Raw genomic sequence first — 22,808 nt, 5'->3', positions numbered from 1 at the left:
CGGTAGAGCGCATACCTTCGCATATCACAAGATTGGGCATTGAATTATGAACATGTTGGCATTAGTTGCATGCCAATTGGATACAAATTGACCGTGCTATGGTAAAAATAAGATTTTGACCTTTTCATGACCTTGACCTTTGACCCGATCGATCCCAAAATCTAATCAAATGGTCCCCGGATAATAACCAATCATCCCACCAAATTTCATGCGATTCGGTTTCATACTTTTTGAGTTATGCGAGTAACACGCATACAAATAAATAACTAAATACACGGCGATCAAAACATGATCTTCTGCATTTTCAATGCGAAGCTAATGATGTCTTGTATGGGCGAGCATGCGTTGGTGTTAACTCAATTTGGACTAGCTGTGCTGATGACAACCACCGCTGCAGATTCTGTTTCCCCATCCAGTCACATCTCACTCTCTGCACATCTCATTCTATGAACACGTTTAAATCACGGCACGGTTTTGCCGTTTCCCGTTACTCCGCCTGCAACAAAGGGTGCTTGAGTTGAGACGTGAAGTGGTGAGAACAACACCATGCGGCGCGGCGCACTCCTGTGTGATCCAAAATGCATCCCTGCTCTAAAACGCTGGCATAACCTGACCTACTACAGGGACAGAGGAGGACTTTCTCCAGACGTCTCGTCACGCTCCGCTGCCACAAGGACAGATACAGGAGAACATTCCTGCCGACGGCTATGAGGCTCTACAACAGATCACCTCTTGCCAGATCATAGTGCAATAACTGTAATAATAACTTAAAATGTATACTATGTTGATCTGCACTTCACACATTTCATTTTCATTTACACTACACACATACACACACTTTGCATTTTGCACACTGTCTATATTTAATATTTTTATATTTAATTTAATTTTACACTGCAGTCATTAGTATTGTATTGTGTATGCATATATATTGTACATATATACATATATATTTTATTCTATATTTTACTTTGTATACTTTGCACAGTCATTGTATTATATTTGTTTGTGTGAGTGTATATATATACATATACGTTTCATTTTATATACATATATACTTCATTTTGTATTTTATATTTTACTTGTATACATCTATATCTTTCATCCCTGTTTTTTATATTTTATTCTCGTGTGTTTAGTTTATTGGTGCTGTATACTGTGACGACAAATTTCCCCTTGGGGATTAATAAAGCATCTATCTATCTATCTATAAACAAAAACACAAAGCGTGAAAAAGACAGAAAGAAACCGAGTCCCGACCTGGAACGGGCCGAAACAAGGAGGCAACGTCCGGCCCCTCCAGTGGAGGCTATAAAGCACGCCTGTGAGGCGAGAGACTACAGAACAGAGATGGAGGTGGTGTAAGGCAATAAAGGGAGGAGGTGTCTGTTTTGTGAGCCCCCGGCGCACACATCAGGGAGTCATAACAAGGCAGTGCTGGTCAGATGAGCTCCAGGCTGTCATTTCTCTCCTTCGCCTTCGCTCTGCCTCCAGATCTGTTTCCTTCCTAATACTGGTGTCCGCTCCAACTAGCTCCGCCGTAAACCCGGCCGCCGCGTGAGCCGACGGAGGCAATAACGCACCAACATGCAGCCGCACACCGAGCACACGCCGAGCTCCCCGTGGGCCGGACGCTGCGGAGGTGATTGAGCACCGGCAGGGCCCCACGCTCCCGTCATTTATAAAAGGTGTCACCCTGAGAAACAGAGATGCTCCCTCGAACCTTATTAGAATGGCACTTCCATGGCTCTCCCGCCTGATTTTGACACAAGGAGTGGCTGTGCTATGGCACCGAGAAGAAAAGAAAAACGGAGGGAAAAATGAAGAGAGAAGGTGAAGGGGAGCTCGACCGGAGACGCAGAGATGCGTGGAACAAAGAGAACGAGAGTGACGCAGTCAAGAGGTTTGAGGATGAAGGAGGGGGACGGAGGAAGAGTGGATGACGGGAAAAGGGAAACGGGGAGACAAGAGGCGTGGCTCATCAATTGTGAGGGTGAGTGCAGCGTGGCGGGGCTGCTGCAGCATGTAGGTGATCCATCACTGTGCTGGGCCTCCAGCTGCAGCGCGCTCTCTCTCTCTCTCTCTCTCTCTCTATGCTATTTACCACCACCCCAAAACCCCTCTGAATACCTCTGATAGATGTCTGGTGAAGGGCAGTCAATTCATTGTCAACCCCACATTGCCATCACCACTGCGCATTTCCTGAAAATGAGGCCCTCGTTAATCTCACTTTTCACCCGTCTCCTATTAGCCTCCTGCCTCGAGTCTGTCAGGTCAAACATGCATTTTATTGCATTATATTTGTGTGTGTGTGTGTGGGGGGGGGGGGGGACAAGAGTGCCACTGCACATAGGTGCATTGCATCACCTGTTTACTGAGGCAGCAAACCTCTCTCTCTCTCTCTCTCTCTCTCACTGCTGTTCTCGGTTGAGGGGTTATTGAAATCTAGCGCCGTACAGAAAGCCCTTCCTGAGGGGAGGCGTGGCGTAGGTGAGTCACAGAGGATGGAGCCGACAGGCCGAGGCTCTCCTGATAAGGTCAGCGTGCGCGTCGCTGCCACAGGCAATAAAATTAGCCTGCTGTATTTACATGGCCATTTCCACTAACCCGCTGCCTGCCTGCTCGCCATCAGGGATAGAGTCTGGACTAAAGATGCATGCATTATTCTCAAACTGCAAATAAATTAACAGGGCACCGACTCAAATAATGGAGGTGTTTAGGCTGTGAGGGAATCTGCTCATTCGGTCAAACAATCCTTCGACAGGATGTGTTTGCTCTTTCTCTCTGCAGGGCAAAGCACAGACCGCTGGGAGGCCGATTCCTTTTCGGAAGAAGAAATCTGCAATATTTGTGCGGCACTTCATTAATTTCTCACGACCAAACAGCAAGAAGTGCAATCAGTCTGCGAGTGAGTTTCATCGTGTGCAGAAATTAGCCGCGTTGAGAGAGACACGGCGGGACGAGAACAAATGAGCAAAGCGCCGCAGCCTGGTGGAGGCTAACAGAGTCTTTTGTTCAGAGCTCACAGGACCACTGAGGTGTGCTTCACAAGTGTCACTGTGTCAGAGGCGCTTGCATCAACTGCACAAGGGCAGGGTGTGTAATGAAAAATGACGACGCCGCTCTGCGAAGACGACAATGCACGCCTCGCGTGACTGCAAAGACGCGAGGATGAAACGGGTGACGGCCGCCTACGATTGAACGGTGCGCAAGAGGGATGACTTTGAAGAAGAACTTCAAGACGAAGCTTCGAGCGCTGAAGAGCGCCCCGCTGTTTTCTGTCTGGTCTAGTTTAACCCTCCCTGGTACTTAAAAAAAAAAAAAAAAGCGTAGCCGCAGAGAGACGTAAACGGGATATGAAAAAAAGAGTTTTGTGGGGGGGGAGTGAGCAAGACCGAACGACGGAGAGAGAGAGGGAGTGAGAATTCTCTGAGTATTTCCATCTTCTCTGTGTGGCCCACTTATCAGTCTGGCAGCAGGGCAGTCGGGTGCTTCCAGCGCCCCGCCGGCCGATTCATATCTCCGAGTTGAGAGGGCGGCTCGGAGTGAGTCGGCAGAATGTCGCCACTCTTACTACTTGTGAAATGAGCGGGAAAAACACGTGCGCTGAGCCCCGGACACCGGCCGAGCACGTCGCTCGCCTCGCATGAGTCAATGTGCACCTCCAGTGACACACACACACATGTAGAGCGCCACTCGTGTGCAGGTCGTGTCAAAGCCTTGCATCGGTTCTTGGGTACCGTGCTGAGAACGGATCGGGCCCCGTCTACATCCTGGATGTGGTCACACCTCACACCCCGGCACGGTCGCTCCGCTCGGCGACAGACGGTCGACTTGTGACTCCGTCACTTCGAGCTCATCACTAGAATCCAGACTGGTTGCTGTCCTGGCTCCTGATTGGTGGAACGAGCTCCTCACTGACATCAGGAAGTCTCTACATCTTCACCCGGAGACTAAAAACACATCTTCAGACTATACCTGGATTAAAACACAGATTAGCACTTCAGTGGCACTGAAATGGCTCTAATTTATTTACTCATGATATTACTTATGGTATTACCTATGGTATTACCTATGGTATTACTTATGGTATTACTTATGGTATTACTTATGGTATTACTTATGGTATTACCTATGGTATTACTTATGGTATTACTTATGGTATTACCTATGGTATTACCTATGGTACTTTTGTAGTTCGACTTTCTTGAAGAAATGTTACTTTCTGTATTCTTGTTGTTCTTAGTTTGTTCTCTTGGTTGATTAACTCATTGTAAGTCGCTTTGGATAAAAGCGTCTGCTAGATGCCATGTAATGTAATATAATGTTATGTAATGTAATATAAAAACTGTCATATCATTTGTCGTCGCGTGATAATGAATCCAACTACCTTTTTATCACTGAATCGCTTCAAGTTTTTAATTTGATCATTTATACACTGGTCCTTTATTACCACAACACATTGTAATACATGGCTACAAGAAATATGATTTACCGGGAAGATGTCTGACCACTATTCAATTTGTGCAATTAGAGTGTGTTGCTTCTTTGTGTGCACGTCTGCGAGTGCGTCGACGGCATGTTTGCGTGTCAGCAAAGAGAGGCTGTTAATAGAGTGCGGCGCGCACTGATCCACTGCTTTGTCTTTACTGCCCCAATCAGCGAAGAAGGTATTAAAACACTAAGCTGGGCCATGAAATTAATGAGACACAGAAGGAAAACTACATCCCTGACCTGCTGCGATTGCCACTTCTGCTGCTGATAAGGAAGAATTTAACTGTCCTCACAATTTTACACACCAAATAAGTAGCTTCTTGTCAATAAACATCCTCATAACTGCATTTAATTTAATGGCGGACTGAAAACCACCTCATAGAATATTAATATCCCTGAAGTCAGTGTCAACCCTCTTGGGTTTGGAGTGGCTCTAGGTGCTGGCCGCAGCTCAGGATAACCGCATGACTCATCCAAAAGTTGAGACCGAAGTTTGTTCTACAGGTAAGGAGACAGTCAACTAAGCAGATAAGGAGGCATCCGTAGGAATAAACGGACCGGGGGATGCCGAGATGGGCGAGCAGGCTGTAACCAGACGAGGAGACGAGATAGCGAAGCATGTGAATGTAGCTGTGACTTCAGCGAGGACGCGTCGCTGAGAGCTGTGGGAGGTTTGAGTTGGCAGCAATGGGCCCGTAGGGGGAGGAACAGGAGACAGACACACCCAGAAAGGCAGGAGGCCATCGATTCGGTCACAGCGCCACAGACACGCAGGAGAGAGAGAGGGGCGAGCGGGTCTACAGGGTGACCACATCACACACATTCAAACTCCAATCTCTGGGGGGCGATAAGCAGACTGCACATGGCAAGAGATACAGGTTCTATCTCTGATATGAGAATGTGTTTTAACAGCGAAGAGTGAAGGACGTTATCTGGGTGATTAGTATGTATTGCGGAATGAACCGCAGGCTCTTGTTCTTATCACACGTCCGGTGGGTTTTTTCTATTCTTGGAAACGGTCCTGCTCCCTGTAAGGCCGTCTGCTAAAAGAGTATTCCGCTGGGTTTGCTTACAGAGACCCCGGCCTGCATGGTCTAAAAACAGACATGAAACTGGGGAGGGGGTGGAAGCCCACTGAAGCCTACATGCCTGCTAGTAGATACCCAGGGCACTCATCCAATCACAAAGCACACTTTATTGTCTCCCTCTCCATTTCCTTTCCCGACTTGATTGCTAAATGAAATGCTTCCTGATCCCAGATGAGTTCATTTTGCAGACTAAGAGGAGACGGGGTCTCCCAGGTTGTTGCAGGGGTCGCTGTTATTCTGGATGAGCCGAATGCACCTCGATGCCTTGAAAACAGGCAACTTCTCAGACGCCTCAAATCTCACACTGCTTGCCGGAGCGAGACACACACACACATGCGCACAGTCACACAAACAAATGAATACAATCGAGCTTCAGTAAAGACATGTCCGAGGCACTGCTTGTGCCTTCTCGTCATTCGGAGAGCAGCATTCGTCTCGCTCAGTTTGATCAATTCTTGCTCCAACAGTCCGTTCATCTGTCTGTCCATCAGTCTGATCCTTGCTTCCACGCCTCTTGGAGGTTTGCTGAAGCCTTGACGGTGAAGGTGTCTGGGCTATTAACACGGGTCTCTCTGTGCCACCTCCTTAATCCCACACGTCTGATGACAGGCATAAATCAAGGCGCTGTGAACGAGGGAGTGAATCAGGGACTTGCTACGCAAACAGCCAGACCTTTAGCCTCGCCGTCCCACACCAAGGACGCCGCTTTAATCCATAAAGTTAGTGCGTAAAGTTGATGCATAAGACCTCAAAAACAGTCCTAACCGAAGCGAAGCTCAAGTACTGCTTGTTGTTTTGGTAAGAGTTAAAAAATGACCTTTCCAAGTTCAGTCCGAGCGACAACATGACATGAATACAATTCTAAATGAACACTCCTCTCTGAGAGCTGTGCTGCGTCACCCTCTCTCCCCTGAATCAAATATATTCGCTCTCCAATGTCTTTCCTCTCCACTCACTCCAATTTCCTAATCATAAAAACGCTTGGTTCTACGACTCTCCTTGGCTCGAATGTCTTTTTGTGGCCCCTCTCAGAGGAACCTTGTGAATGTAATGTGATGATGACCCTTAGCCTCCTCACTAAATCACTCAGTATCAGAGCATCAATTTCTAAAATGGTAATATAAAAAATACAGCCAAGACGGGTACAGATAACCTTAAAAAAAAGCGTCCGGGAGTTTTCTTTGATCCGTCTCCATTAAAGGTCTGAATCACAATCTCTTACATTAGCAATCACATCGGCATCTATGTCACAATGTCAGACAGCCAGACAGACGGTACAAACAAAGTCAGTTGAATCTGACAACGCTAAAGAGATGGTTGTCAGAGTGACAGATGGAAAGTCACTAGACTCAACCATTTGGCTGAAATCAAAGGGAGATGAGCGCCTTCAAAGGACAGGCGAGGCTAAAGCTGCATCTGAGGCCAGACATGCATTGGCGTGCTCTGCAGATAAGGGCCATGGGGTTATATTGCTTTTCTTCTGTCGCCCCTTTGAGTGCGAGGAAGAGAAGGGAAGGAAAGAGAGAGAAGAGAGACGATGAGTCACGGACAGGTTGCCGGTCTCGGGTTGGTCAAACACTCGTTGGTAGAATTTGGTTGGTGTTTCCGGATGGCGAGGGGTAATGAGCAGAGGTGGATGGAGCGGAAGGGAGGCGGCGTGTGATGGATCATATCTGACAGTATTGGGAGGACGTTTGCCCCCCAGCCCTTCCCTTTCCTTCCCTTTCTAGTTGGCTGAGGCACAGCCGTTGCCTCCAGCGGACGTTGGGCCGGGAGCACTTTGCCTCAGCAGCAGAGGAATCCTCAGTGGCCTTCTGAAAGGAACGTACACGCTACTTCAAATCTCAAAGGGTTTGCAGGTTTACTTTCTTGACTCTGGGTGAAGAAAGATGACCGGGAGAACCACCTAGGAAGGCGGCTGCTGTACAACAAGGTGGAACCGGTTTCCTCTTTGCTCTGCTCTCCCATCCCTCTTCTCTTTAGGGAGAATATTCCCCATAAGCGGATTTGTTTCCGTTGTAAAATGCCCATTTTCTAACATTCATTACAATATTGCATTTGCTATGTGTCACGAAGGCATGGTGAACTTTGCCATCGTCTGTGAGAGGTACGGACATCGAGCTCATTTCGGCCTCTGCACTGGTCAGCAAAATTCAAAAGGTCAGGCCAATGTTATTGCATTGATGGTGATTTAAAAAGATTTCTAAGGCGGGAGGTAGTGAAACAAAGGCCACCATTTGGCATTATTGGATTGGAACGACGGCGTTTGTCAGATACATTGATTTTTCTTGGACTGGTTCTTATTATGTTGATGTAGGCAGTATGCGAGCTCGGACCCTGAAGTGGATAACATGCCTAATAAGGGCATATTCTCCTCTAGCAAGGACAAGTCAGTCAGTTGGATGATAATGATGGAGGATGGCTGTAGAAAAGACGAATGCCCTGTCAGTTTAATACACTTAAGTGGAGTATGGCCATTAGGGCAGTATGTGTCAATTGTAACAGCGACATAAAGACACAGACCACACACCACAAGTAGAGTCACATTATAATATAAACAATTGATGAAATTTGTCTTAAATTAGAGGTGACTCAATTAAGTCAATAAAACAAAAATAAACTAACAAATAGGTTCAGAGTAGCTTGAAAATCATTTTGGAGCGTTTGTCAGCTATAAAAGATACTTAAGATATAATACTAAGATACTTATGTCTTGTTTATGACCTCAACAGGAAATCTCAGGACTTTAGAAGGCAATTAATTATCACTTCCCAGTTTGTACATCCTCGATTTCTTTCCGAGGAAGAGATGGGCTGTGAACAGATTATTCCAGCTGTGTGTCACCTCTCTTTTACATGAATTCAAAAAGAAAAACCTCTACTTCATGTTAGCTTTTAGCTCCTTCGGCAAACCTCTCCACTACTCCGTCCTTAATTCTCTCAAGATGCGTTTTTATGATTTGGGACGTCCTTCAAAATGGAGCACTGAGATCGATTTCCAGGTCAAAAGCCGGAGGAGCTAGGAGCTATAGGAGCTAGGAGATGAGGAGGCACAACATCTCTAAACATGAAAAACGTTGTTGTTGTCACTTTGCTGTTCGGTCTCTCTGTTCCTGTCTGCTGCTCTTGCTCACTTCCCCCACACTGTTTACCCTCCTCTCCCTCCCTGGACCTGCCATCCCTTAAACATCCATCAGATGCCCTCAGACTCGCTCGCCAGTTCTGGGCCGTGGTCCAAAAGTCTCGTTGTCTTCGGAGGGTTGTCAGCCGAGTGGAATCAACCAGAAGTATCTAATTGGCGGACGTGATACGAGCTAATTGAATTTTCTAAATATTATAAAGAGACTTAAATGTTTCCTTTCTTATCTCCTTCAGCATCATTCCTTGCAGTACAAATATCTAAAGCGGCGCACCATTTAGCCTTTTATAAAAGCAAACGAGATGCCGATGTTCATTCAGGAGCAAAAGGGATGCATTAACAAGGAGCAAGATAGGTTTACTAAATAATTGAACAGTAAAAAAGCGAGAAAGAACGGTTTCTAAACATTATTGCACATCGGAAATATTGATATTGAGCAGTTTAATTGATACGTAAATGAGGTAATTGACAGTTTTGGTTTATGTGGTCTACTGGGAGTGTTGATTGTAAAGTTTGAACAGCGACAGGAAGGAAGGAGCTCCAGTGTCTCCCCATCACACACCACGGGTCAAGCAGCCCGTCACCAGGAAACACTGCGGTACGAACGCACGGGCGAAGTGAGAGATCCACACAGTCGATCTTCAGAACGCTGTAATGTCGCCACGGCAGACCCCAAACGCCTCGGCATCAACACGACATCGCCTCGTTCAGCGGTTCTCAAAGGGGGGTGAAGACTCCAGGTGGTACATGGGATTTGTAAAAAATCAATTTAAAATTAGCATCCATTAAAAAAGTCATTTCAAAAGAGAATATAAGTGTGAGTTCGTGAACAGAATTGTATTTATTACCTTCGCATTCTGAAAATGCGGAAGGTTATGTTTTGATCGCTGTGTATTTATTTATTTATTTGTATGCGTGTTACTCGCATAACTCAAAAAGTATTAAACCGAATCGCATGAAATTTGGTGGGATGATTGGTTATTATCCGGGGACCATTTCATTAGATTGTGGGATCGATTGGGTCAAAGGCCAAGGTCATGAAAAGGTCAAAATCTTATTTTTCTTATTTTTACCATTTATCCAATTGGCATGCAACTAATGCCAAAATGTTCATAATTCAATGCCCAATCTTGTGATATGCGAAGGTATGCACTCTACCGAGTGCCCGTTCTAGTTATATATTAAATTAGAAGAAATATTTCACTGGGTACATCGCTGAAAAAAGGTTGCGGCCCACTGGCCCGGTTTAAGTGGATTCTGTGTTGGATTCTCTCAGCTCTTCTCCGGAATCTCTCTTGCACATCTTCCCTTGACCTCACAAGGTTTTCTATTGAAGACGAGGAAAAGTGGTTATAAAAGCTCTGATGAAATCCCCTCCTGCCTACACGCCGCCGGTTCCCTCATCAGCACTGCTCGGCTTTTCCCGCCCACCTCCTCGCTCATCAGCCGCGCTCCACATACATCACTTCACCGCCCTTTGTTTTTTTGTCAGATCACCATTATCGCTGCCTGCCTTTGACCCGTCTGTGGAACCCGCTGCCATTTGGACTCTCCGTGGACACACACAGTGCACACAAGTCCTGCTGAATGGGTTTCAACCGAAGAACCTTTGGCGGTGTTTGCAATTATGGTTTTAGTTTTTATATAACGTACAAAATGCATGAATGAGGGCTGAAGTCAACAGTTTCACGGTGGAATTTTTCAGTAATTCCCAGCCCACATTTGATTGTAAACAGGCCTTCAGTAGAAGGTTGTTTTTCAAGAAGCAGAGTGTAAAGCATTCAAATCTACCTAAAGTATACGAAAATAAAATAGTTTTTTATTTTTTATTTTAATATATATTTTTAAATGTTATATTTGTTTCTTACTATTCTATTGGTTTTGCCTTGACTCTCTGTAGAGCACTTTGTAAACATTGTTTTTAAAGGTGCTATATAAATAAAGTTATTATTATTATTATTAATCCCTATGTGACAAATAGGCTGCCAAAAGAATACATTTCACCCCATATTTCTGTTTGTGAAACAGTCTTGCATAATATTGGTGGTATACTATAAATCAGTTTTGTAAGAAGAAAAAAAGATACAAGCTTTAAAGTTAGTAAGACTAAAATGGACTAATTAGTTTTACATAAAGTGATCACTTCCGTGTGCACATCGCGTCGTCATGGAGAAAAGCTCGGAGCACAAAAAGCTCGGACCCCTCTGAAAAAAGACGATGGCTTTTTCTCTTGGTGGCGGCGTGCTGCCGAAAATACAAAAAAAGGCTGTTGACCTTTTGTCACCGTGCCCGTTAAAGCTGGATAACACAACATTAGCAATCATTAATAATTTACAAGGAACGTTGTGTGTAATGGACAAAGAAATGTGTGTCTGTGTAGGGATGATAATAATTAACCATTCAACCGATGACCTGCAAATAATTTATTATGTTGTAGTTTAAACAGTTTGAATTCATTTTCAACATTTTAAAAAACAAATCAGAATAGCTTAAAGGTCAGCGCACTTTAAGTGAGCCTGAGCTGGAGTTGGTGCTCTAGGGCTAACCCCTTCAATGTAAGGAGCTGTACTTAATACACAATACAATAATCTGCTATTTAAAGACATAGTGGAGTGATATCTACCTGAGCGGAGAATGAAGTCACTTTGTTTTGCACATACCCTGCAGCTGGCGATAAATTGTGGATTTAACCTCTTTGTGTTTGGGGATGTCCTGACAGCTGGGAGAACTCGTCCGGCCCTCTTGGCGGTGAATGAACGGTTAACCACAGAATCTTTTTTATAATTGCCATCCCTAAAGTGAAATTATGTTTAATATAGCAACATCAAAGCACGTCCTCGTATTCGTCTGTGCTTTTAATACGACGTAAACAAAGTGGAAACGAGCCAACCCTGCCTTCTTGCTTTTGATCCGGGAAGGACACAGCTCATCGAGAGGCATGCGGGTTTGGATGTCCTCTGCACCGGTTATCACATGACATAGGGCTAATTAACTCTAGAGCGGAGAATAGAGGCCCTGCGAGGGGCAATAAACATTCTCCATTAAAAGCGATCTAATTAGAATGCAGGCTACAAGAGCTTGAAGGAGAGCACAACAAACACAGAGGCCAGTGTCATTGTCAACCGAGCTCTGAGGAAAGCAAACATAATAGACGTAATCAGCCAAGCACTTCCTCCACGGCCGCGACACAACGCTGTGGAAGGACTTCTCGAAAGTCGGACTGAAGTTTCCAGATGGCGGTTTCTTCAAACGCGGAGAAGGTCACGGACATTCCGGCAGTCCTGCACTCCGGATAGCACGTCATCAATTATGACCTAATCTATTCGATACCTGGCGAAAGGAGCATCAAGGACGGAAAATACTTCTTGTAAGTTCAACCAAATCCATCCTCAGTGGAAATGTTCATGTGAGATATGAACGAAACACCAACACCTGATGTTTAGTACATCAAAGCAAAGTCTCAAAAGGAATCTCCATCTGCCTGATGGATGGTGGAGGTCTGGATGGTGGAATATGCCGACTACCAACTCTTCATCCACTCCCTCATATTCATTGTGTTGTTCCTGTGTTTTAATGTGTGTGTAATGATTCCTTCTGGTCACATGACATCTATGACACCTGTCCATCCTGGAGAGGGATCCTCCTCTGTTCTCTCCTCAAGGGGTCTGACCTTGTTTCCCCTGAAGGGTGGTTTGGGAGTTGTTCCTGATCCGATGTGAGGTCAAAGGTCAAAGGTCAGGGATGTCTATATGTACAGATTGTGAAGCACTCTGAGGGGAATTTGTAATTTGTGAAAATGGGCTACACAAATGAACTGAATTGAATTGAATGGCTTTTCACAGACTGGCGTTACTTCTCTGTAATGACGAATTAAAATGTACGTTTCATGGATACAGAAATATCTTTAAACAGTGCTGAAAGTGGTATGCTATTGGGGTCAGTCTGTTTCCACTGCGTTAAAAGTGAGGAGCGAGGCAGCCGAAGTCAACAAAGTCAAAAGTCATGTGGGGAACTGTAAGATGGTCGGCCCACTCCAGGCCTTGAGGTGCCGTGGTGGATCGATAGTAATGGGAACGCCAGGAGGCCTCCAGAGCCCGTTGCCAATTTAACCTTTTTTACCATGACTCAATTCTTCCTCCAATAGCCCAGCTGCTCACAGCGGCGGACTCCACACGCCTCTGGTGCTGATAAGACAAGCGTGCAGGAGCAGAGGGAAGGATGCAGGAAAATAGTTTGAGTGTGTGTGAGGGTTGGTGTGTCGACAAGCACCACCGACTTCCAGAAACCCTTCCACTGGGCGAGCAGGCAGGTTGCGACAGTGGAAACTTGCTCAATTTACCTTTACTTAGGCGTGCTGCGCACACGACACACACACACAGCACCGTACCGGTTTCATGGCCAGTTTATGTATCACGCCGGGCACATTATGGTTTCCTGTGTCAGGTAAACGTGTTAGGAGCGATGGGGTAGGATGCTTTTGACTGCGAATGAAATAGTAAACAGATTCATCTCCATAAAAGCTTTTACAGGTTCAATCTTGGTCAACAAACGCCTGCTATCCATTTAACTTACTATCCTTTTTATCCTGTTTTTGTGTGTTTCAGTGGGTAGTAGAAAGGATTTAATAATTTCATATCGTAATACACATCAGACCAAACTAAAATCTGGATTGATTCTAAACATAAATGAAAACTAATTTAATCTGGGTTTGTATTTTAATTTAAAGAGAGATTACATTTAATCAGGTTGCACATACATTTTAGACTCATTTAAACTCTGTAATCAAGGATCAATTCTAAACTGTCACTTACCTAATTTGCTCAGATGGCGTAATTCATTAAGATGACAGTCAGTGCTTAGGGCGTCGAAGTGAATCAGCACAATCCGAACAAATCCCCTAAAGACAAAATAACTACAAATAAACTCCAAATTAAAGTGCATCTGTATTCGCTGTTCATATACTGCTGACTTAGTTTAGATTTCTATTATTGTGCACAGTAATTGTCGAGCAACCCACTGTTTCTCAGCGTGGAATGTTTTCGTCTTCAGGGATCATGCCTGGCGGAATGAAGGTTATGCAGAGAGAGAGAGAGAGAGGAAGGGAGAGACGGAGAGACGGAGAGACAGAAGGAGGCTGAGACATCTGCTCAGGTGTATAACGACAATGCCGTGGGAGAGGAGAGGAATCGGATATGAAGGTCACGTGTCTCCATCTGTCCCCGGGGGGTTAGTGGGGTGAGGAAGAGGAGGGGGTCGGCGTGTTGTTGTGGGTGAGGGTTGCTGCAGACGTGGGGGTGAGCACACGGTAAAGGAGCTGCATGCGTGTTATGAAAGCTGAGGTTGGGATTCGGTGTAGTTTGTATCGATTCGGCCTCTCAGGTGAACTGGCGACGCGGCGCCTTCAAGAGGATCATGGCCATGTTGCACCTGTGTTGTGAGGTAGTGATATTTACCTTTGCATTGAAAATGCGGAAGGTTATGTTTTGATCGCCGTGTATTTATTTATTTATTTTGTATTTATTTATTTATTTGTATGCGTGTTACTCGCATAACTCAAAAAGTTTTAAACCGAATCGCATGAAATTTGGTGGGATGATTGGTTATTATCCGGGGACCATTTGATTAGATTTTGGGATCAATCGGGTCAAAGGTCAAGGTCATGAAAAGGTCAAAATCTTCTTTCTACCACAGCGCGGTCAATTTGTATCCAATTGGCAACTAATGCCAAAATGTTAATAATTCAACGCCCAATCTTGTGATATGCGAAGGTATGCGCTCTACCGAGTGCCCGTTCTAGTTGCGTCTGTTTTCATCAAGGAGCACTCCCTGTGGCGACCGGCTCGGTGACACTCGAGACCTTGACGGTAACCTCAGTCTTTGTGGAAGCGCGGTACGCAAAAAGGGAAACACTACAGGATGTGTTACGGAAAACATCCGACCAATTACAGACGACATACATCAATTACAGGGCATGGTGGGGATCGGAGGTCACATATTCCACCCCTTCAGGAGTCTATGAATCAATTCTACCCCTCCGAGTGAGTTCACTGGGGACCAAAGGGTTTTTAGGTACGTGTTTAAACAGCGAGATGGATGAATTAAAGCTGAATCCACCCCTCTGAAGGGCCGCCCACATCTCTGAGCACATCAAATAGGTCAGAGGCTGATGGAATAACGACAAACTGCACAGCCACAGCAGCTATGTTGCTGCAAACAAATAAGAAATAAAGTCCACAAGCGTGGATGTGATCAATACAGCGACACAAGTTGTTGTAAGTTGACTTTTGATTGATGAGGAAGCTGTGAAGTTACCTGTGCTTCGCAGCACCTACCGCCATGGCCGTCTCAAGTAAAAATGATAGCTTTAAAGTCCCTTGGTTTGACAGGTAAGTCATTTTCTGGATTGGCAAATGATGATACCGTGAATATTTCAGTCACACGGCATTACTCATGACATTCCACATCTTTTTTCCCTCTCTCTCTCTCTGAGCCAACTGAAATGTTCACATTTGCAATGTGTGTGTATTCATGTCCATGCGAGTCACACCACCATGCAGGTGTGTGCGCTCTCCCCCTGCTATTTTTCGTCACCGAGCTCGCTCTCTCCCCGACACAGAAAATAACAGCTTTGTTCTCCTCTCCGTCTGAAACACAGGGTGACGACCTCCCACCAGAATGTAATGCGCACCTTTTTTTTTCCTCTTTAAATGCTCGGGGATGAATCACGAGAAGAAAAGGGGGAGAGTTGCGTGGGCCTGAGCTATTGATTCAATTTCTATGACCACAAATACGTTAAAGCATAATAAGCCTATGCTTCAAGTCCCCATACCCTTTCAGGGCTTGAAATGGCCTTGTAGTTACCTACAAATCACGGCTCTCTGCAAAGCCCTCTACGGAGCGATATGTCAGTGACCACAGGGGAGGCAAAAAAAAGGAGAAGTAAAAAAAATAAAAAAAGGCAACAGACACAAGCAAGCCTCTGAAAAATGTAATGGTTTTTGGTAGAGGATTTAGCTAGTGGCATGGCAGTGTGGTACCATCATTCATGTTCCAGGCGGAGCAGATCCTCTGGTGAATATTAAAGGGCCTCCTTGTGAAGGCTCTTGACAGGAGATGTGTTTATGACCTTCAAACGAGGAGGAGGAAGTCATTGATAGCTCTGACTGCATCCTTTGCATCTCAAAGCAGTCTCTGCCATTGAAAACGTAGAGCGGTTTTAATTGCAGGTATAACAAAACCAGGTAAAAGCAGAGTGCATCAAACTAGAAATGCAAAGATACCGGATCGGATGCTGACTAAAACAGCTTGATTGGGTATCGGAGACCACATGGAAATCTGGTTGATTAACATAATAATCAGTTTACATCTTTGTATTTATTTGATATTTTTTGTAATAGAAAGTTAAGAAATCATTGTTGAAGTCATGTCGGGATGTCTCCCTCCACATAAATGAATGATCCCAGTCTTCTCCACGCAGTGAGGTGCACAGGTTGTTAATCAAACGGGTCTCACCGGTATTGGCCTACACCCAAACCACAGGTATCCAAATCGATATTGGGAAAAAAGTAAAAATCTTTCCTACAAAGAACTTAGCGGATGAGAGAGGAAGACCTCGTTAAATTGTTTAAATCAAAGTCCCCAGAAGAATGGACAGCCAACATTTCAGACGTAGAAAAGATGTGGAAGTGAAAGCTGGGGGGTTGCAGACAGGAACTATTAAACTGACGCTTTCCTCAATTCCATTCATTAAATTATTGCCGACCCGATGCCTCAACTTCTGATGCAGAGCTCTCGTTTCACGAGAGACCAAATCCAAATCCTGTCCCCTAAACAGCATCAGAAGAAAACACAGAAGTCTAAACAGGTATTCTTTGAATTCCCTGAATAAGTCGAAGGTTGCAGTTTGCATGTAAAAAATAATAAAGAATATACTGGGCTGCACGGTGGTGGAGTGGCTAGCACTGTGTCTATGTGAGCCCTGGATGACCTCTGACCTGTCCAGGTGACCCTGCCTTCGTCCCATGTCAGCTGGGATCGGCTCCAGCGCCCCACGACCCTGATGAGGATAAACTGTATGGATAATGGAATGATTATACTCAAAGCCACCTGTCTTCATTTCCACCCTAAAATAAAAAGATTTTAATGACAAACTTTTTGTTATCTCTACAACATTGTAGGGGATGATTTCCTGAGAAATCAAGCACATGAGGAGGAGAAGGATGCCTCAATCTGTGACACGCGTTGTTGCTCACCAGCTGCAAATGCCTCGTTGCAAAAGAGCCACGTTTGAATTAAAAGAAAAAGGAAAATGTGAGGCATCCCAGACTGTGTTGCTTAAATATGATACTGCATAACCCGGAAACCGACAACATCCCTCTCCCCCTCGCACAAACTGGAGCCAGATCGTCTCTTGGTGACAAATACGTGTCAACTCGTACGATACCAACAGTACGAAGCACTTTTACTCACACAGGCTTCAGTGTTACATTGCCTCCGATACATTGCCCAAGCGCTGATCTGCTCTAGTGTGTGTGTGTGTGTGTGCAAAGCACGGATGTGTGTGTAAACGTGCTGCTGGGAGGCTTGTTTTCATCCCCAGAGCCTTTGGCCGACCACATCTGCCAGAACTCAGTGGGAGGCGATGCACATGTTGCGGTGGTCTCTGCTGGCATGCAGCATCAGTTTAGGGAGATGCCAGTTTCACACATAATCTCCTTTTTAACAAGATCATACTACATGGACTACTGCGACAGCACGTGTGTTACTCATCTTACATATCAGCATCAGAATCATTGGCTGCTGTGCAATAATGTAAGCATTACATTTACAATGGTATCAGATCAAATAAAGTGCACAAACAGATGCAGGTGCTGTAGACAGGGGACTGTAAGTGTGTGTGTTTAAGTGTAATGTGTGTTTAAGTGGAATTAAATGTTAAATATTAAGCATAAAGAGGTGTGCATTGATACGGTTACAGGAGACCTACCCCAGATACGTTCATATTTCTAATCATAATCTATGTGTTGGCTGCACAGATTCTAGTTTTACTGACCAATCAATAAAGTTAATGAATAAAGATTGAAGTCCTCTGCTAAACAAACGAATTACAGCTTCCTGTTCCGTCTTCATGTTGGGTAAATGAGAGGAGAGGATGATACCACATGTCTTTAGGAATTAGTAAACTCCTTCAACGCCGTTTAACGCCACTGGAGGTCCGTGACGGGGACTGCGGGAGCATAATGTCCAGGAAGGAGGAAGACAAAAGGATGTGGTTTTATATAACACAAATAAACGCTTTGGTATATTCAAATCACGACCCCAACATCCTCACAATTTCATTAGTCAATAAATAATTAGCATTTTGTAGTAATGTGGTATCTCTGAAATGTTATGAAGAAATGATTTTTCTTATTTTAGTGCTTCTTTGTGTCATAGTGTCACAGCTGGTTGTTCCGTTACAGCTTTGGAACGGGTTCTGAACGTGTCCTTAAGACCATCAAAATATTAAATAAACAGTAACCTCCATACCTGTGTAAACCCCACCACCAGCATGTCAGACCAGACACACACACACACACACACACACACACACACACTGTGTTGCTGCTACCAGACCACTCTGGGCTATCTAACTTTAGTGTGTTGAGATGTTGCTCTGCATTAAGAGCAAAAAGATGATGTAGGATGTGCTTAATAACCACAGAGAAATGATAAGAGGAAGAGGAAGAGGATCATTTGAAGAGGCAAGTCACAGGCTGCCCCCCTCCACCCCCCCCCCCCCCCCCCCCCCATATATATATGTATTGGTCTTTATCAAGAATTTATATATCCTTGTTTACTAGTAGTCACATCTTGATAAACAATGTATTCATTCAGCCTCAGTATTTGATAAATAAACACAACTAAAGCACAAATAAGCAAAGCGTAGGCTAATAGGGGATGTGCCATCTTCAGCCTGCACATCATTCTATATCGTGTCTGAAGGAAGTTTATGTTTAAAGTGCGTAATTAGTTACGCTAATTACGCACGTATCATTGCCAGTGCCCGGTTGTAGTTCTTCGTACCGACAGCACTTCCCGGACAGTAAACATACATGTGGTGATCTGTCAGTCCGTTGTTCCTGAATACAACCGCCCGCCGTCGTGCCACAGACACCGACTGTCGGTGAGCTGGTGAGCAGCGCGACTCACCACGGAGTTCTTCATCGTGGCCTTCGTGGTGAAGCCCTGCGCTGGGATCTTCATCGCGGTCCTCCACATGTCCGCTGGTTGTGTTGTGAAGGCGATGAGGCGAATCCGACCCGAGAAAAACAGGCGTAATGTTAGCTGACAAGTAGATTATATCAGTTATATCAGTTGGCTCTCAAAACGTGACGCCCGATAGTTTTTTTGTGGTGGTTGCTAGGCAACTTCGGAGACGCCTGGGTCCGGTTGCTGCGGCGACTTGTGTTTCCTTGTTACCATAGAAATTCCAGAGCACTGTTGAAAGGAGGATGTTGAGAGTCAGCTTTACATACCGGGAGATTTCCCTTGCTCTTATTATTTTTAAAAAGTAGTCACATGTATCAAATCATTATGTATGTGTGTGTGTGTGTGTGTGTATATATATATATATATATATTTTTTTTTAATTTTCTTTGTTGTTTTTTCTTTATTTTATATTAATTTTCTGATTTATTTGATATTAATTTAGGATAGGAATATATAAGCATTTTTTTGCTTCTACCTATACGTTTTCTGTCTTTCTGTTTTGTATTTTATATATAATAATATTATATTGTATTTGATTTCATTGACCGAATAAAATACACAACAACAACAAGTATAGAGGTGGTAATATTAGACTATTATTTTATTTTTATTTTTTATTTTCTTAGTTTTTTTCTCAGTCATTTTATTATCCACAGGTGCTCCTGAATATGTATTACATCTTAACTCTGCCACCAAATATTCTTATTTAGCATGAGGTAAGAGAAGTGCATAGACTCATAGTTTCTTTGTTTGAAGAGGTGTGCAAGTATAATAAAGGTATAACATAACACCAAAAGATAAATGCCGCACTTTACTTTTTTTTCAGTAGGTCAGACTGGTCCTCTCCTTACGTCACGCTATTTTAACTAATGGGCTAAAGACTGTGAAAACCAATAACCTCATAGGGCGACCTGTCTTTTGTCTCTTTTGTCTATTCCAGGGTCACCAAACTTCCATCTTGGACACAGAGGATCGATCCCACCCCCAGCTCATCGTTATAACCATGCAGCGGATTCTCATCCAGAAGTAAATACGTAATGATGCTCTTTGTCTGGCAGCTGGACCAGGGCCTCGCCTCTCAATAAGCTGGTTAGAGAGCAGCCCAAGCTCTGAATCATTCCAATTTAGGGATGAGGCACTTTTAATCTTTCAATATCGTGTTTGTCTCTAGAGACTTTCTTGGGTGGACTGGTGCAACTGTTATTAATCTTCAGTGCACAGGCAATTTCTCTAAAAGCCCCTATTTGTTTTTTATGGCTCCATTGAGAAAGGAGGGTAGGGCAGCAGGGAGACTGTAAACAAGGTGTGCATGGAGGGCCAGTAATGTCCCTGTCAGCATTCAATGTTGGTCTCCCTCTCCTTCTCTCTGCTTCCCCTCAGAGGATTAAAAAGAGGGAGAGAGGAGTTTTCAGGAGGCAAACCGAGCAAACGGGAGCGTCAGCATGAATTCAGCCGAACCGAGAAGTTATTGTTCAAACAGCACTGCGCCATCTCTCTCCTGTGAGGTGAGGATGCTGGCTGGCTTTTTTTGAATTGTAGAAACAGACATCGCCAGGAATGACGTGTGAAAAACAAAACGTCTACAGTTAGTTGTTGCTGTACGTTGAGTTATGTGTGTTCGTGTGCGTATACCAGTGTGTGTAAGTGTGAGTATCTGTATCTCCGTCAGGCGGTCACCACGCGGGTCACATGAGTATCTCAACGTCTCACAGCCTCTTGAAGGACACCGCATCGCGTCCAAGTCGAAGAATGATTTGCATTTCCCGACGCTAATGATGTGTTGCAGATAACCAGGTGGGTTCGGCAGGTAGGAGAAGAAAAAAACGTCGGCAAAGAATTTGAGTAACAGCATCAAAGAGGGTACGCGCTCGCCTCCATCACGCTTTGATGAATGTCTTCTCTTTCTGCGTCCACGCCGCGCCTTCATCAACACGGCGTCCCCGCTCTGATCTCCGGCTCATTTGCTCGGCCGCCTTTAAGCTCGGCGACCATTGTCCACCGCCGGAGAAAACAGCAATTACGATATCGTTAGAGGAGAAACCCGGTTCCTTCTGTACAAAGCGGAGAACCCAGAGGGGGCCGGAGAAAGAAGCATCTCAGCAAGAAAAGGATATAGCGGAGCCTTTGCTGCAAAGTCAGTCGGCCTCCAATTACCACGAAACAAGACAAACAGCCATTAGACGAGGCCATTAGGCTGGAGGCAGAGCGGCCGGGGGCTTGTTAGCTTTAACAATTCGTCACGTTGTGAAAAGTATGCGACTGCGATATAACGCCATCCAATGCAAAAGGGAATCGGCATGGTTGTGTGTGTGGTCGCCGACACTCTGTTACACCTTCATGACTTTTAAAGCAGATAAGAAAAATGTAATCTTAGATATATTTGATGTCCTTTTGGGACACTATAGAATATATATTAAAGCCTAAGAAATCCATAAAAACACCGTAAAAGCACGATTGAGCATAAACATGATCAAGTCACTGCAAAATAAATGTTCTTGCAATATTATGGTGATTCTGAACGCTGCTCCTGAACGCATCATCTCACTCTTCCGGTAAGCTCTGGTTGCCAGCTCAACAGCGAGCATGACTTCTTCTTCTCTCCCTCCCGCTCCCTCTTGCTCAGTGTGTCTCATGTATAGTTATCCCCCTGCCTCCCTTAATGATAACGATACATGCAACAAGTGTAGTTTATTTGCTAGGTTGGAGGCAGGTCTAAGTGGGTTAGATGCACGGCCCGCTATCGAAGCTCAGACAGCTATGCTAGTTAGCCCGCCTCTCCCGTAGTCGGCGCTGAGCTACAGTCAGCTGATAGCTGTTCCCGCGGTAACCGTGCAGCCGGATGGTTGGGTAACTGTTCGCAGGAGTCGTAAGTCTACAGAAGCCCGCTGTGCACCAACCACTTCACGCCGAACCAGTTTTCCTGCTCAGCGACACACCCGCTGAGGAACACACCCTGGTTATCGGGAGCTCTATAGTCAGGAACGTGAAAATAGCGGCCGCGGATCAGAGTCGTGTGCCTCCGGGGCCAGAGCGGCGACGTGAGTCTTGTTTGAAACTGCTGGCTAAGGATAAGCGGAGATACAGTCAGATTGTAATACACGCCGAGCCCGCCGGTCGGAAGTCACTAAAATTAATGTGGAATCGGTGTGCTTATGCCAAGACGTTGTCGGACACCGTAATTTTCTCTGGCCCTCTCCCAAATTTGCAGACAGACGAATTGTATAGCCGAATGTCGTCTTTCAACCGCTGGCTGTCGAGGTGGTGCCCAGCGAATAATGTGGGCTACGAGACAACTGAAAGACTTTCAGGGAAAACCTGATCTGATGAGGAGAGACGGCATTCATCCCACGTTGGACGGAGCGCGTCTCATTTCTGCGAATATGACCAAGTTGATCACCGGACTTAATCCATGACAACCCAGGGTTCAGATCAGGAACTGGGAGCAGAGTTGTAGTTTAACACCCTTCTCTGCTCTTCCATTCGAGCAGTTACCCACCCTTGACTTTAGAGTAGAGACTGTGTCTGTCCCACGGCCACTTCAATTAAATAAATCAAAAGTAAGCAGAAGAGGAGTCGTACACAATAACCTTATACAAGTTAACACCATTATTTCAGCAGTGCAACAAAATAGGTCTATTAAATGTGGTCTCCTAAATATTCGATCTCTGTCATCTAAAGCTGTGTTACTGAATGATTTAATATCAGATAATCACATTGATTTATGTTGCCTAACTGAAACCTGGCTGAGCCATGAAGAATATGTCTGCCTGAATGAATCGACTCTCCAAGTCATATTAATACTCACATTCCTCGAGGCACCGGTCGAGGAGGTGGAGT

General features: G+C 44.9%; 1 protein-coding gene across 1 annotated transcript in view; it reads right to left on the bottom strand.

Moving 5' to 3' along the window:
• The window catches only part of pacrg (PARK2 co-regulated), a 134,949-nt gene extending 115,965 nt beyond the window's left edge, over positions 1–18,984 (bottom strand). The window contains exon 1 of the mRNA XM_056426588.1: positions 18,912–18,984. Within this exon, the coding sequence (XP_056282563.1) occupies positions 18,912–18,980 (69 nt within the window). The 5' untranslated portion in view covers positions 18,981–18,984. The remainder of the gene's footprint in view (positions 1–18,911) is intronic.
• Positions 18,985–22,808: the final 3,824 nt, after the last annotated feature.

This window comes from Pseudoliparis swirei, chromosome 11, assembly GCF_029220125.1.
Source record: "Pseudoliparis swirei isolate HS2019 ecotype Mariana Trench chromosome 11, NWPU_hadal_v1, whole genome shotgun sequence".
NCBI classification, from domain to species: Eukaryota; Metazoa; Chordata; class Actinopteri; order Perciformes; family Liparidae; genus Pseudoliparis; species Pseudoliparis swirei.
This window is presented reverse-complemented; position numbering and strand designations above follow the sequence as displayed.